Source organism: Hylobates moloch, unplaced genomic scaffold (assembly GCF_009828535.3).
Source record: "Hylobates moloch isolate HMO894 unplaced genomic scaffold, HMol_V3 SCAFFOLD_3, whole genome shotgun sequence".
Classification (NCBI taxonomy): domain Eukaryota; kingdom Metazoa; phylum Chordata; class Mammalia; order Primates; family Hylobatidae; genus Hylobates; species Hylobates moloch.
In genome coordinates this window covers 165,854,759-165,872,018 of record NW_026652278.1, presented here as the reverse complement: position 1 = coordinate 165,872,018, position 17,260 = coordinate 165,854,759, and the positions used below count along the sequence as shown (strand labels likewise).

At 36.4% G+C, this 17,260-nt stretch overlaps 1 protein-coding gene across 2 annotated transcripts in view; it reads right to left on the bottom strand.

The window, feature by feature from the left end:
* Positions 1 to 17,260, bottom strand: part of NEIL3 (nei like DNA glycosylase 3) — a 56,860-nt gene that overhangs the window by 23,092 nt on the left and 16,508 nt on the right. Inside the window, exons 3-6 of one of the 2 annotated variants that reach the window (XM_032148958.2) lie at positions 7,659 to 7,793; positions 7,164 to 7,377; positions 3,668 to 3,742; positions 1,918 to 2,084 (exon numbers count right to left, since the gene is read on the bottom strand). In XM_032148958.2, the coding sequence (XP_032004849.1) occupies positions 1,918 to 2,084; positions 3,668 to 3,742; positions 7,164 to 7,377; positions 7,659 to 7,793 (591 nt within the window). The remainder of the gene's footprint in view (positions 1 to 1,917; positions 2,085 to 3,667; positions 3,743 to 7,163; positions 7,378 to 7,658; positions 7,794 to 17,260) is intronic. The other variant, XM_058436905.1, reaches the window with a different exon arrangement.

Genomic DNA, 17,260 nt, shown 5'->3' with positions numbered 1-17,260 from the left:
AGAAAAGTACTGGAGAACAAGAGTGATGCAGAAAATGAAACGCACAAAGAAAAAGTATGCAGCTCTCAACATATTTATGAAGACTTAAGCTGGGACTTCCTCTGCACGCCAGCTCCCTCCCCTGCCCCCGAGCTCTACAGACATGACGGCCCTTCCCACCTCCCGGGTTTCCCACAGCCGAGTAGTGCCCTGAGTCTCTTCCTATGTCCAATCCTATGGTTTTGTTTCCTTTGCTTTTTCTTTCCTGCCCACTTTGTAGTTATAGGTATTTGCTGAAGCTCAGACCTTGGCTCATTTCCTTTTTCATTCTTACTGAACTGAGAAGTTGGAATGCTTCAATCAACAGCACTGTGCCAACAGCCTCTCTCATCCTGGATCGCAGCCCCTAAGACGTGTCTTCCTGGATATTCCACGGTTCTTTCACGTATCTAACACATATGGCATCTTCACTGCTGCATCCCAATTTTCCCAGACCCACAATGTGAACATTTTTATTATTTGGTCCTGAAACCTTTTGCATTATCTTACCTATCAAATCTGCCACAGTCCTTGTTGACTTTTAAAAAGTGTTACTAGGGTACCATGTCCAGTGTCTTGACCCCAGGCTGGTAACCATCGCTTGCGCCATTACTCTGCACCAGCTTCTTTATAGGCATTTTCAGTCTCTTCGTTTTCCGTGTTAACTATGCTACAATCAACTAAAAGTCCTTAATGTGCTAATTTAGGAAAGACCTTAACCATTCCCCAAACTACTAATGACCCCCACCACTTGATCCCATCCTCCCTTGTAAAACTAGCTTTTACTATTCCACAACGTGGAACCTCTGTTGGGGTTGGCCAGTATTCTCATCATCCCACCACCATGCTATGTTTATTAATGATTCAAGGTTTGTAGCCATGCTTTTTTTCCAATTAAATACTATTTGCTTTATCATTTAATCAAAATTCTACTTTTTAAAGTAAATTTCAAATGATACTTTTTTTTAAGTCTAGTCAAGTACAGTAGGGAGAAGGGGGGAAAGAGTGGAACAAGGAGCTCCATTCAAATGACGCTTTCTTTGAGATCTTCACAACCTTCCTGCACATGGAAACCTCTAATATCCCTGAACCCATGCAGCATTTTATGTGCTTCATGTCATACTGGTACTACTGATTTATAATCACATATACTGCTATGCAGCTGCTTTATACTGCATAATCTTTCTCTTAGATTTCCCCAAAAAGTCCCATGGCCTGTTACCAAGGTAACTGTACATTGGGGAAAAGAAAATAATCAGACTTTTTAAGGATTATTGGACACTGGCTCTGAACTGACACTAATTCCAGGAGACAAAAATATCACTGTGATCCACCACCAGTCAGGTCAGGTGATCAATGGAGTTTTAGCCCAAATACCTCTCACAGTAAGTCCTCAAACCTATCCTGCGGTTATTTCTCCAGTTCTGGAATAATGCATCATTGGAAGAGACATACTCAGCAACTGGCAGAACCACCACACGTGAGTTTAGTAAGTGGTCTATTATTTCACCAACAACACATACAATCTGTAAAAAGATCTTGCTCGTGTTTTAGAATATTATTTCTAAGTGAAGCAGAGACTTTTGAAGGTAGCCGCATTTTTTCCAATTATTGACATCTCCTGGTACTCACTTTACAAACTAGGTTAAAGGTAAAGGCTAGATATTATTCCCTGAGCCAGAGATTTTCTACCTAAATTCAGAACTGGTCCATAAATCACCTTTGGCTCCTTCGGGTTCTTTGGTGACATTATTTACTATTTCCTTCCACGGACTAGAATACTTTTGAGTTACGTTCTCTTCTGAATAGCCTGACAGTTATTCAGTTGTATTCTCTTATTATTAGCCTTTTAGTTAGATGGTTAGGGCAAATGGTATCCCTTTAAATGAGATATCTTACCATATATCAACATGTTGAGGATTTTCTTTTTGACACTGAGGACAGAAATATGTCATTCTGTTATTGTCCCCAAAGCGGCACACAGTTATTCTGCAGTGGCACTGACCACAATTAGGACGCTTGTAAACCTTATAGTGTTTAGAGAGAGCAAGTCCTGCTTTACGGCACTAAAAAAAAAAAAAAAATTCTGTTATCCAGAAAACAGTGCGGCCAAGGAGCCAAAGATACATTCTCGAAAGTCATCTCTGAAAATCATCTGTTAAAAATTTACGTATGTTTGTACATATGTCAATATAATCTTTTCTTTCATCAGAGAAAAAGGTATTGATAAGATTTGGTAATATTTGTCAAATAAAATTTGTGTGAAATAAGTCATTATTTGATGACATTAGTATTCAAAATTGCTCTTTGCATAGCTTTATCCTCTTATCTAAATGACATGTAAAAGTTCTATATTTAAAAATGTCTTTTATGCTTTTAAGGTTTAATTAACCATAATTATATAGTTAAAAGAAAAAGGCTAGATTAGCTTGAAATATGATTATTTTTAGAAGACTGAAACTGCTCACTCAGTTTCAACAACCAAAAAACTTACTTCTAGGGGAAAAAATTTAATAAGAGCATTTTCTTTGTTGATCTGAAAAAGGACAATTTTTTTCTTTTTTAACCTTAGAGATTCACAAAAAAAAAAAAAAAAAAAAAGAAAGAAAATAAACATTCAAATACCATCCTAGCAGAGAATATATTCCATTTTGGTATAAATTCTACTTCAAAAGATATTTTGATATGTTTTGTCAGTTTTATTCCACTCACAAATATTTAAGGTTCCTACAAAGAAAATATCTTGAGTTTCCATCAGCACTGTGAAAATTTAAAAGCCCAGAAATATGGCTCACCATGTATGAGCTGAAAATTACACAATTTATATTAATTTAATCTGGGTGGAAATGGGCAGTTTTCTATGGTCATCTTTTTCTGGAGGAAGAAGTAAGCAAATGCAATTTAAACATAGCCACAGTTACTCAAGACAGATCTGCAGAGCAAGAGGTTCATTTACATTTTAGGCCAATTAATAAAGAATACTACAATACCTGCCTTCTGAACATAGTAAAAATGAAAATTTTGGATACAGAAAATGGACTGTGAAGAAAGGACATATTTGCATTACTTTGTTTAAAAGATGTGTTTATTGAATTCTATATATGCATATAGTATATAACTTTCCACATTTACGAGTTAGCAAGTACTTCATTCTCAAAACTGTGGTAGACAGAGAAACATTATTATCCCATTTTACAGATGAAGAAACTGAACTTAAATAAAGTTATCCAAATAATCTAAACCACACAGATAGTAGTAAGTGGCAAAGCTTGATTGAACCAAGGTCTATAGTCAGTGGCAAAGCCTGATGGAACTAAGGTTATCTGAAAGTGTTACTGTAGGTCAGCCTCCCTAGACTTTCTATATTTTATTTATCCAAAAATAGAAAAAGAATCTGTGAAATGCCAACATGGCTGCTCCCAACTTGGTATAAAGATAACTGAATATGATTATAGTTAGACGAGTTTGAACTGACCTATGACCTAGAATTTCAAGATGTTAATTACACCCACATAATGTCACTCTCCCTAATGCACCTCTATGCTCTTTCCACTAGATGGCTATATACAGCTTTCACATTTTTTGGTGCAATCCAAAAGGAAACCACTGACATTTTACATTTTACGTAGTTGAAAAATTGTGCTCTTACCCTGTAAAAGAGAATGCTGAAATCACGTATCATTTTCACAAGGTGATGGGTCTGTTCATCTGTTAACTGAAAAACCTTAAAGTGGAAAAAACAGCAGAGCCTAGTTTCATGACTTGCTCCTTACCGTAAGAAATAATACGCCTTGCCAATTCTGTGAAAGAGAACTGTAAACAGATTTTGAATACAGTTGACCTTTGAACAACATGGGTTTGAATTGGGAGGGTCCACTTACACGCAGAGTTTTTTGCGCCTCTGCCATCCCTGAGAAAGCAAGACCAACCCCTCCTCTTGCTCCCCAATCTATTCAATGTAATGATGATGAGGAGGAAGATCTTTATGATGACCGACTTCCACTTAATGAATAGTAAATATAATCCTTATGATATTCTTCTGTTTTTTTAGAGATAGGGTCTCACCTATTGCCCAGGCTGGAGTGCAGCGGCATCATCATAACTCACTGCAGCTTCAAACTCCTGGGCTCAGCCATCCTTCCGCCTCAGCCTCCCAAGTAGCTGGGACTGCAGGCGCAGACCACCACACCTGGCTCTTACGATATTCTTAATAACGATTTCTTTTCTCAAGCTTACTTTATTGTAATAATACATATGTAACACATAAAACATACAGAATATGTGTGAACTATCTTATCAGTAAGGCTTCTGATCAACAGTAGACTATTAGTAGTTACATTTCTGAAGAGTCAAAAATTGCATATAGATTTTCAGTGGGGGGGGTTAGCACCCCAATTCCTGTGTTGTTCAAAAGTAATCATATATGCATATCTTCTACAGCTCTATTTCTCATGGATCTATTTAGTACCATTAACAGTAGTTTTATTTTGAACTGATATTACTGACAAAATATGATTTCTATTTATAAATTTTAATGGTAAATTCAAGCAATTATTGAATATTTATTCTGTATTAGACATCTTCAAAGTCTCAGCATTGTCTATCAGACACCTTGAGAAGTCTTGCTGGACTTGAAAAAAAAAATTACGAAGAACAATATAAAACAGAAAGGAGGGAAGGGAAAATAGGCACAGGAGTAGATGACCACCAAGGTCACTATCAAGCTTTAAAAAAGATATGCATTTATATACATGCATTAATATCAAAGTACTTATTAACACATGGAAGAGCTCAGACACAGACCTTACTGAAGAATTTTTTTGACACAGCCTAACATAAATCTCAGTGTTACCCTTGCAGAATTATTATTTGGCACATGTGCTGTCAATGGCAATCCCAAAAGAAACCGTCTGATGCCTCATGCTTGTTGCCTGTGTGTGAATATCTACATGTATAGCTGACTCTTCAACGACACAGGTTTGAACTGAGCAGGTCCACTTATATGTAGATTTTTTTCAATCAAACATGGATGAAAAATATAATATTTGTGAGATGTGAAGCCTGCATGTGTGTAGGGCTGACTTTTTGTATAGCAGTGTCCCTAGGGCCAACTGCAGGACTTCAGTGTGCATGGATTTGGTATAGGCAGGAGTACTGCAATTGATCCCCTGTGTATACTGAGGGAAGCTGCATATAAACAGACACATACATGTACAAAGAAAATTACTTACCAGTGACTATAAAAGTGAAAATCTAATCAACATAGTCATCCTGAAAGTATTATACATATTCCTCAGTTGTTCACTTAAACTTTAAAACTTGCATACATCCAAAACATTTATTACTTTCCATATCTTACATACTATATTAAGTCACATCTTGAAAGGTTAAACTGTACTTTTTCAGTAATTGTGCACGTGCTTTTAAGAAGCTAATAGCTAAACTTCAGAAATATTTTTTTTTTTTTTTTTTTTGTGAGACAGAGTCTCACTCTGTTGCCAGGCTGGAGTGCAGTGGCGTGATCTCTGCTCACTGCAACCTCCACCTCCCAGGCTCAAGCGATTGTCCTGCCTCAGCTTCTTGAGTAGCTGGGACTACAGGCGTGTGCCACCACGCCCAGCTCATTTTTGTATTTTTAGTAGAGACAGGGTTTCACCTTGTTGGCCAGGATGGTCTCAACCTCTTGACCTCGTGATCTGCCTGCATCAGCCTCCCAAAGCGCTGGGATTACAGGCGTGAACCACCGTGCCTGGCCAATGTCATTAATTTTTAAACCCCCAGGCATTATGGGTAAATGATCTTTTCCTAGATGGATGGATGGCTGGATGCAGAGATAAAAAGTAAATTCTCAGTGCATTACAGATAACAGCAATACCCTGGGTTCTTTTTTTTCTCAAAAACAACTTTGGTAGAGGTCTAAGTGATGTTTAAAAAGCTCACTCTTGTTAAAGTTCAATTTCATTATTTCCATACTGAACTCACTTGTTCCAAGTATCAAAAAGCAGAATCTAATCTAGACCTATCATTAACTGGCTTCTTTTAAAGCTTCATTCCTACTGATTTGGGTATTACTGAAACTATCTAGTAATTATTTACACAAAGTGAAAAAATAACCTGGGTTTATGTAAAAGATAATTTAGTTAATAGAGTCAATTATGTAAAAAAATAATTCAGCTAAAAGAGCTAAAAATTAATTTAGTTAGTAGCAACAAGTCTTGATAAAAGCCCTAATGTAGAGGTCTTCCCTAGAAACTAAAATGTATGCATTCTACCTGGGTTAGGGTTCTCACCTCTCTCACCCTCTTAGAACATTGCTGTATTCATCCCCATTCCCTTTTCTACAATTTTAACCTCTGCCCTTTAACCATTTTTTTTTTTTTGTAATATATAAATGAGTTCAAGTCTCTCCAGTTGTAGAACAAGAAAAAAATAAAATAACAAACTCATGTCTTCTCCTGGAATCCCTGCTAGCAGGCCAATACTTTCCCTTCACTCCAGCCTACGTGAACAAGGGCTCTACATTTTGTTTTCATTTCCTCACTGATCACTTAGTCCTTGGTCCCTGCTGGCTGCCTTCCATTGCTATCCTTCCACTACAACAGCAGCTTCTAATGTCACCAACAGCTGTAGTCAGGAATACACGAGTGTGTGCAGAACGTACTTACTATGCCAGAGAGAGAAAATAAGTTGTGAGTTAGTTCATTCACATATTCCACAAATATTAATATCTAATGCCTACCATACACCACAGGCCATGTTCTAGATGTTGGGATACTTCAGTGAACAAAAGCCTTGTTTTCTTTTGAGACAGTGTTCTAGCGGAAGGAGACAGCTTTTAAACCATCAGTATAATAAGTAAATATGTTATGTTTGAAAGGGATACCTGGTATGGAGAGAATAAAAAGCAGGGCAAGTTAAGGAAGACTGATAGAGTGAAATGTGGGTGGGAGGGTGTGCACAAGGCAACTGTAAGTGCGGTGGTCGGAGCCGGCTGCACCGAGAAATTGACCTGGGTAGAGATGGGAAGCGGGACACCTGAAGTCTGATGAGACTGTGTTACTGCAATGCAGAGTTATGGCTTCCACGTTGGTTCCTTCACAGTACTGAAAAATCAACAGATAATTAAGAAAATACTTAAAACTTACTTTAACAGCTGGGTGGAGACCACTGTCAAAGAGAGCTTCATTTTTGATGATGTTCCCTACTCCAGGCAATACGTTTTGATCCATTAGCACATCACCTAGCATCCGGCCTTTCTGTTTTTTAAGTTCACTTTCTGCTCTCAAGAAACTAAATTCAGGTGAACATACATCTAATTCTTTCATCATTCTTATTCTCTGTTGGCTTTCCATTGAGTTTCTATAGAAAGGAATATAAAACACATTAATCATAAGTCTGGTTATAATTTCACAAAGTGTCATTTAAAATGAGCTTTGCTATAAGCACTTTATGTTAATCAGGGTATAAGAGTTATATATGCAAACAACAAAGACCTTACAAATTATATTATCTGAAGGCTTCTTTAAAATGAGGTTTCATCAATTACAAACTATTTATTTGTTTCTTTAGTCACATATGTGACATCCCAAACCAAGCTCTGCAGTATTGCAGCGTAAGTACTTTTATTTAATTTTTTTTACCTGAGTTCTACTGATGAGTCAAAGAAACAAATCAAATCTTTGGTGAGCTGCACTTCCAAAACAGGAGAAGCTCCATTTTTATATTTATACTCAAGTGGATTAATCATGATGGAGCCTTTCATTCCGAAATGAATCCTGAAACAAGATCAAACCCATTTTTGAGTGGCAGAAAGTATATCATTTATCAAGCTTTTTTCCTGTACTATCATTTTTTTTGGATTATAAGCAAACAAATGTTAGTCAGGATAGACACTTTTAAAGGGCAGAAACCAGTAGGAAGATTATTACATATTTTTCTCTCATGACTTTGTATCCTTATAAAGATAGAAGACATGACAATCAGTTTTTCCACTCAAAAGTAAAATAAATTCTCAAAGAAATAATAAGGTACCAACAATAAGCCCAAGAAAATACACCCCTGCTCCTCTTTTCTTGTCAGATGAAGTATCTTTTATTCATGGAACAGTCTGGCATCTCTTGGCATTTTCTTAGATTCAAAGGCTTGGGATGAGATAAGGCTAAGTTTAAGTTGCCTATAGTTTGTGTTTTCATAAATTCTACAAAGCCACTAATATTCAAATTCCTTATTTCTAACCACAATGGATTGGAAATAATTACCTATTGCAAAATAATATCTATGGTTTAAGACACTCTTTTCCCCCCTTGTTTTGCACTGGGCAATGAAATAGTTTTTTTATTTTTGCAAAATCTTACGTATCAAAAAAAAGAGAGAACAAGTCAAAATGCTATTGTCCTCAATTCTTTTCGTTTTCTTTTACCTTTATATGTATTGGGAAGAGGAGATTTATAAATATTTACTGTTAACTTGAAAGCCACAATGCAGTAATGAAAAATTCATAACCCTTCAGATTTTATAGGATTGATTAGCATGTCCAGTTTTTTAAAAAAGTAGTACTGTAAGACCTCTGATGATGAAGATCAAAAATGATTCTCAAGATGAAATACTGTGTTCCGCCTTTCAAATTCTTTTCCTTATAGCTTTGTTGAGTTAATAAATATGGCTCTTTTGGCAGCAAATGTTACTGCTCTGTGCTTCTAATTGCGGAGCACCATGTTATAGTATTGTACAAGGTTAACCAGTCCAACTTTAAAAACGTGGGTTTTAAACTCTGTGTGCGTTACTATCAATCATAAATGCATTTTACATGCCCCATAGTTCTTGACAGGAAAAATGTGTGCCTGTAAGTACTCCATAATTTAGCTTACGGAGGTTCAACCCCAGTGAAAGGTGTACAACTGTCATGCCCACAAGCCATCATATCTGAAATCTTTTCAGCTGCATGGCTCATAAAGTGGATTCTAAATCACTTTCTATAATGAAACCACATCCACATAAAAAGTCTCAAATTCAAATGCAGGAGTAGCCCCAGCAAGAACCTTAGATCAAATAGGTATGGCTCTGTCTTATAAATCAATTCATTGTTAGGAAAAAAGTGCACAAAATGTTTATTTTACTTTTGTCCATTTTGTTTTATTAGTTAGATATTATCATTGAGCCCCAATAAACCAACACATCTCGTGGGTTTATTACTAAGTACCTTTGATCTTAAACTACAAAAAATATATCAGTATCATGAAAATATTTGAGGCACAGTAAACATCTATACTGCGACAACAATTGATACTGATTTTTTTTTAAACCAGGACATAGGCCCATACTACGTAAAGAAAAGACATTTTTAGGGTTTCATTTGCTTTTCAAGATGTCTCATAATTAATTAGTTTAGGAAACTTTTATCAGATCCTTATTTCTATCTCAAGCTCCTTCTACCAACCCAAAAGGTTACCCGAGACAATTCGTTCTGCATCATAGAAGTCTACCTGCCAACCACAGTGGCCTGGTCCACGGGTGGGCATTAGGCTTAACCTGAACAGGTCTCTGTCGTTTTCTCAGATCCTGTGCCCTTGATACAGTTGATTCAGAAATGGACAACTGTCCCAAGCTAGATCCATCAGTACCCAAGCTGGATTCATCAATTTTTCTGATGAATTTAAAGATGTAGGACCCAAGGAGATCCTGTTAGCATTAAGAGATCTAATATGAGAGCTGTCTACGGGAATGATTCCCAATGTGAGCACCAGCAAAGCAAAGGAAGGTCTCCCTGCAGAGAGGAAGACTACAGAAGATTGCGGTGAGGAGCAGAGTGAAGAAATGAAGAGAATCCTAATAGCTTTTAGGCTTTGCTTGCTTTAGTTCTCCTTCAAGCCTGCCTGTATTCTCTTCAGGTTTTGTAAGATACTCCATACGCTTTTTTAAATTTTAAAAAAGTTTTTGGTGCCAAAGTCAACAAAAGATAATAAATAATTATTGAACTTGCTTGAGTTGGGCTTCTGTCACTTGCAACCAAGTTCTAATATGAAAATGTGCCCAAACTAAAAATTCAATTAATAGTAAGACAATTCCTCTCATTAGAAATATCTTCCTAAAGAAACTAGTAAATAAGCCCTGATCCTATTTTAAGAATCAGCCGTATTCTCCAAGCTATCACTGTCAGAATAATCTGAACATCCTTAAGCAAGCACAAATAGCATAAACAAAGCAGTACTGTCACAGTTTCACATTAATGACAACTACATTTTGCAAATAAGGCAACTGCCTATAAAAATTTTCAAGTGGTCAGAAGTGTCCTAAGGGTAATAAAGAGTGGAAAATGTAGAATATAATAGTTGTAAAACCTATGCTGGGAATTTAAAAAAAGAGAATGTAAAAAGATACGGTTTTAATAATGCTGAAGGAAAAAAAGGAGTTCTGCTTCTACTTAGGATACAGAAGGCTGAAGGTGAACATAGCTACCACTCCAACAAGGAGAAAAAAATCACATTATCTACAAAATCATACATTTTCTTAAGCCCATCAGAGACATGAGATTGCAACGCAACCAGGTAAGCTAAATTCCAAAATGTGACAAGCCCCGCCATGGAAAGTAAAGTCAGAATACACAAATTGTTTCACCTATGGCAGAGCACAAGAGGAAGAGAAGGCTACTATAAAAATGGGAAAGCAGAAAACTGCAAAATTTTCAACAAATTTTTAGATACTGAATGTGGGCTGGTGTGACAGTTTAGAATCCCCGGAGCCCCAGACACAAGGAGAATACACACTCGTGGGCCCATGTGAAAGATGTGAGTGACAGCAAGAGACCTGAAAGAGCTGCTCTTGGTGGCATGACACCTGTCTTCATGAAACTCTGTCTGCTTCCTGAACACTTCTTTCAGATGAAGTCCAAGTCTTAAAAAGTCTTTAAGCTGCTGGGGCCAAGGGAGAGGTAGAAACAAAGGTCGTATCTGTCCTTGAGGGAGGAACAGGAAACTTCCTCTGCGCAAACAATATGTCTTATACTGAATAACAACCATAAGCAGTCTGCCACAGGAGAGCAGCAGAAACCCTTCGGCCACCCAGCCCAGGCAAAGGTACCCTGGCCTGTTGAGGGTGAGGTAGAAGCAAAAGCCGTCTGTCCCTAGAGCTGAAACAGAAAATAGGCTTTGGCACAAAATACTGTGATGATACAAAGAGAAATCTGCTCCCACTAGAAGACAGGTAGGAAGCTCTCTGACCCAAGCACACCCACAGGTGCAAGGCAGAGTTTGGCTGCCATAGGAGGGCAAGGGACAGTAACCCTAAGAAAACTGCAACCTTGGGTTCTACATACACAAAGGCCTGCCCAAGTCTCAGGCTAGTCCAGAAGTAAAAATCCCCACTATCTCCATCATGAGCCTCCCACTGAGTCACAAGTGACAGCAGCCTACATGGTGGAGAGGTAAGAACACGGAGGGACTTTCTCTGTGACATGAATATGCAAGATGTGCTGAAAGCTGAGAGTTGAGCAGCAACATAGAGAAACCATCCACTGCCAAACCCGACCACACACAAGGCATAAAGTAGCAGTAGCAGCTGGGGTTTTGAAGTTGTTGGTGCACTGAAGCCAACCCCAACAAAGCAAAACTCAAACCAAGGTCAACTACTTTACTAGACTCACTCAATCCCCGACACTAATGACTGATAGAAGAGGCATGACTGTTTCTGAGCTTAAATATAATTTAGCTCTTATTTGTCTATACATGGTGTCTGGGATTTAGCTTTTTGTCTTCTATAGACAATGTCTAGGATTCAAAAAAATTATAAGACACATATATACACATAAAGATTAAAAAAGTGTCAAGAGATAAAGATATCAAGAGATAAAGCAGTCAACAGAGCCAGACCCAAAGATGCACCAGATGTCATATCTATGAGACAGGTGATTTAAAAGTAATGTTAAACTAATTTTAAACTTAAAATATTGATTCTTAATCAAATTTGATATTATATATTAGTTAATATGTTAATGATTTAACATATGTAAGGATCCAGTATAAAGGCACATGAACAGGTGTGATATTTCAGCAGAGAAACAGAAATACATGATAGCAGGGATAAGACATTTCTTCAATGAGCAGACCAGCAGACTGCACAGAGCAGAGGAAAGAATAAGTGAAACTGAATATAGATTAATAGAAATTATCCAAACCTAAGAAAGAGAAAAAAGGATGAAAAAGATAAAACAGAGCACGTTCCTTAAATATGCCTGGAGTTTTCTTTCTTGAGAGGTTTTAAACTATCAACTCAACTTATTTAAAACACATAGAAAATAACTCATATTATTTACTTTTCTAGAGTATGTTTTGATAATTTGTGTCTTTCAAGGAATCTGTGCATTTATTTTAGTTGTTGAATTCATGGACATAAATTTGTTATGTAATATATAGTGTCCTATTTCTATTGAAATAACAACTTGAGGATCTGCAGTAATGTTCCCTTTGTCATTCCTCATAGTGTTTATTTGTGAGCGGTATTGTCCAATATGGTAGCCACTACCCACATGTGGCAAGTGAGCACCGGAAATGTTATTAGTTCAAATTAATGTGTACTCCAATTATAAAATACACAGATTCTGAAGACTTAGTATAAAAAAAAATGTTACATAGCTTATCAACAATTGTTTATATTGTTTATATTTGAAATATTTTGCATAGGTTAATAAAATACATTATTAAAATTGATTTCTTTTTGCTTTGGTTAATGCAGCTATTGGAAGATTTTAAATTATATATATGTCTCCCATGTTTATATTGGACTGCATTGAGCTAAAAGTTTATCATTTTTATTACACTTTTGAAAGAACCAATTTTTGGTATCATTCATTTTTATTATGCTTTTCAAAGAACCAATTATTTGCTTCATTGATCTTTTTTCTCTATTGCTTTCATTTTTAAATTCCATTGATTTCTGTTCTTATCTTCATTATTTCCATCCTTCTGTCTGTTTTGGGTTTAATTAGCTCTTACTCTTCAAGTTTTTTATATGCAAGCTTAAATCTTACAGAATTTTATTCATTTATAATAAACATTTAATGCTAGGACATTCCCTCAAGCATTGCTTTAGCTGTGTCCTACAAATTTTGATCTGGCATTTTCATTTTCATTCAATTCAAAATATGTTGTAACTTCCTTTGTGATATATTTGACACATGAGTTTAGAAGCACATTGATTTCCAAATACTTAAAATTTTTCAGCCAGGAGCAGTGGCTGACGCCTATAATCCCAGCACTTTGGGAGGCCAAGGCAGGTGGATGACCTGAGGTCAGGAGTTCGAGACCGGCCTGGCCAACATGGTGAAATGCCATCTCCACTAAAAATATAAAAATTAGCCAGGCATGGTAGCAGGCGTCTGTAATCCCAGCTACTCAAGAAGCTGAGGCAGGAGAATCACTTGAACCCGGGAGGTGGAGGCTGCGGTGAGCGGAGATCGCTCCACTATACTCCAGTCTGGGTGACAGAGCAAGACTCCATTTGAAAAAGAAAAAAAAGATTTTTCTAGGTATCTCAATAATTTCTAGTTTAATTCTGTTGTAGTCAGGGAGGATTCTTCCATGATATCAATATTTTTAAATTTGTTAAGACTCATTTTGCTGTCCATAATCTGGTCAATCTTGCTGAGTGTTCCACGTGCACTTGGAAAGCATGTGTTGTTGGGTGGAATGTTCTCTACTTGTCAGTTAGGTCAAGGTGGTTGACAGTGTTGCTCAGGTCTTTTATCCTTGCTGATTTTTGCCCACTTGTTCTATCAGTTACTGACAAGAGAGTGTTGAATTATTCAACGATATTAGTTTCTCTTTGCCCTTTCCATTCTAGCAGTTCTTGCTTTACATCTTTGGAATTTCTATTAGGATTACTATATGTTCTTGATGAATTAACCCCTTAATCTTTATTTAATGTCCTTCTTTACCCCCAGTAATATTCCTTGATCTGAAATATACTTTGATTTTATTCTAGCTACTCCAGCTTTCTTTTGATAAGTGTTTCCATAGTATTTGTTTCCATCCTTTTATTTTAACCTGCATCATTATATTTCAAGTGGTTTTCTTATAGGCACGTTATAGTTGGGTCTTGTGTTTTTTATTCAATTAATTTCTGCCAAATAATTGGGACAGTTAGATTATTTACATTTAATGTGATTATTTTTATGCTTTGATTTAAATATACTATATTACTATTGTTTTCTATTTGTTCCATCTATTCTTTGTTCATCTTTTAATGCCTTCTTTTGGATTGAGCATTTTTAAAAATTCTATTTTATCTCCATTAGCAGCTTATTACTTTTACCACTTTTTGAATTTTTTTTAGTAATTGCTCTAGGTTTTATAACACACATCTTACACTGTGATGCAAGTTATCACTGAGATAACTTGTATCACAGTGTAACTTCAAATGATATGCAAAATGTATATTGCAACAACATTAAAGTAGTGTACCATCATTTTCCTATCTCATTATTTGTACTATTGTTGCAATGCATTTTACTCTGACATATGTTATAAAGTCCACAATAAATTGTTATTATGCTTGCTTTAGATATAGAACATAAGAGAAAAACATCTTTTATATTTACTTCCAAGTTTCCCATTCCCAGTTTTTTCTTTCTGTAGATTCAGATTTCTATCTGTTATTATATCCCTTATGCTGGACAGACTTTAACTTTTCTTGCACTGCAGATCTCCTGCTACTACATTCTCTTAGCTTCTTTTTTTCAAAAAAGTCTTTATTATACCTTCATTTTTAATAAGACATTTTAGATGGGTTTAGAATTCTGAGTTGAGAGGTTTTTCTTTCAGCAAACTTGCTCTGTTGTCTTCTGTCTTATATAATTTCTGTAAATGTATTTCTTAGCTTTGTTCCTTTGTATTAATATGTAATGTTTCTTTTTCTCTGCTTCCAGCGCTTTCTCTTCATCTTTGGTTTTTAGCACATTGGCTAGGTGTGTGTGAGGGACATTTGGTTTGGTTTGAGGTTCTTTTAGCTTCTTGGATCTGTGGTTTGTTTAGAAAATTCTTGGCCATTTAAATCCAAAGACGTCTTCTGTTCTGTTGTTTCTTTCTTCTAGGATGACAGTTACAAGAATGTTAGATTATGTCACCTTGTTCCATAGCTTTGTTAATCCTGCACAATTCTTGGCCATTACTTCTTTTAAAAATGTCTTCTGTTTTGTTTTTTTCTCTTTCCTTTCTGGAACTCCAAATACATCAGACCAGTTGATGTTATACCAATAACAAATCTACACAAATGTTTCTGGAATATCAGATAAAACTCAGTTAGAGGCCATCATTACCCTAATACCAAAATTAGACAAAGGCAGTAACAGAAAAATAACACTATAGTGCAATATCTCTTATGAAGACACATGCAAAAGTCCTCAATAAAATATTAACAAATCGAATCCAGAAACATATAGAAAGGATAATCCATCATGACAAAGTGGAGTATATTCCAGGAATGCAAGGCTCATTCGAAATTTAAAAATCAATCAATATAGAATTCCACACATAAACAAATGAAGTAAGAAAGGCAATATGATGATCTCAATAGATGCAGAAAAAATACTTGAAAAATTCAATGAATTAGAAATAAAAGGGTAATTTTTTGATTTAATAAAAGAAAATCAAGCTAGTATCACAGACAACAAGGCAAACTTATTTGCTCTCACCACTACTACTCAACATCATGCTGGGGGTCCTGGCCAGTGCAATAGAACAAGAAAAAGAAATAAAAGGCATATAGGGTGTGGGGGACAAGGGGAGGGAGAGCATTAGGACAAACACTTAATGCATGCGAGGCTTAAAACCTACATGACAGGTTGATAGGTGCAGCAAACCACCATGGTACATGTATACCTATGTAACAAACCTGAACGTTCTGCACATGTATCCTAGAACTTGAAGTAAATTTTTTTTTAAAAAAAGGCATATATATTAGAAAGGAAAAATAAAACTGCTTTAATTCACAGATGATATGATCATCTACATAGAAAATACTAAAAGTATACAAGAAAAAGCGACTAGAACTATAATGAGTTTAGCAAGTGTATTAGTCTGTTTTTACACTGCTGTAAAGAACTTCCCTGAGACTGGATAATTTATAAAGGAAAGAGGCTTAATTGACTGGCAGTTCCACATGGTTTGGGAGGCCTCAGGAAACTTACAATCATGGTAGAAGGTGAAAGGGAAGCAAGGACTTTCTTCAGACGGCAGCAGGAGAGAGAAGAGAAAGAGAAGGGGGAAGAGCCCCGTATAAAACCATGAGATCTAGTGAGAACTCACTCACGATTACAAGAACAGCATGGGGGAAACTGCCCCCATGATCAAATCGCCTCCTTCCCTTGACACATGGGGATTACATGCCCCCGCCCCCCGTACCTCGATACGTGGGAATTACAATTCAAGATGAAATCTGGGTGGGGACACAGAGCCAGATCATATCAGCAAGGTTGCAGGATACAAGGTCAATATACATACAAAAATTGTATTTCCATACACTGCAAATGAACAATTAGAAATTCAAATTTTAAAAAGTACCCTTTACAATAGCTCCAAAAAAACCCACTTAGTTACAAATATAAAATATGTCTGGAACTGAAAATTACAAAATACTGATAAAGAAATGAAGAAAGATCTAAATACATATTAATATATATTGTGTTCATGGAGTGGAAGACAATAATGTTAGCATGTGAATTATCACCTAATTGATCTATAGATCAAACACAAGGCCAATCAAAATGCCAGAAAGAACTCTGTAGAAATCAACAAGCTGGCTGGGCGCGGTGGCTCACACCTGTAATCCCAGCACTTTGGGAGGCCGAGGTGGGCGGATCACAAGGTCAGGAGTTCGAGACCAGCCTGGCCAACATGGTGAAACCCCATCTCTACTAAAAATACAAAAAAAAATTAGCTGCACGTGATGGTAGGTGCCTGTAATCCCAGCTACTCAGCAGGCTGAGGCAGGAGAATCGCTTGAACCCGGGAGGCAGAGCTTGCAGTGAGCCGAGATTGTGCCACTGCACTCCAGCCTGGGAGATAGAGCAAGACTCCATCTCAAAAAAAAAAAAAAAAAAAAAAGAAATCAACAAGCTAAGTCTAAATAACTAAAATAACAAAAAACAATTTTGAAAAAAAAGGAATAAAGTCAGAGGACTGACACTACTTAATTTAAACTGACTTTAAAGCTACTTTAATTAAGACAGTGTATTACTGGTGAAAGGACAGAC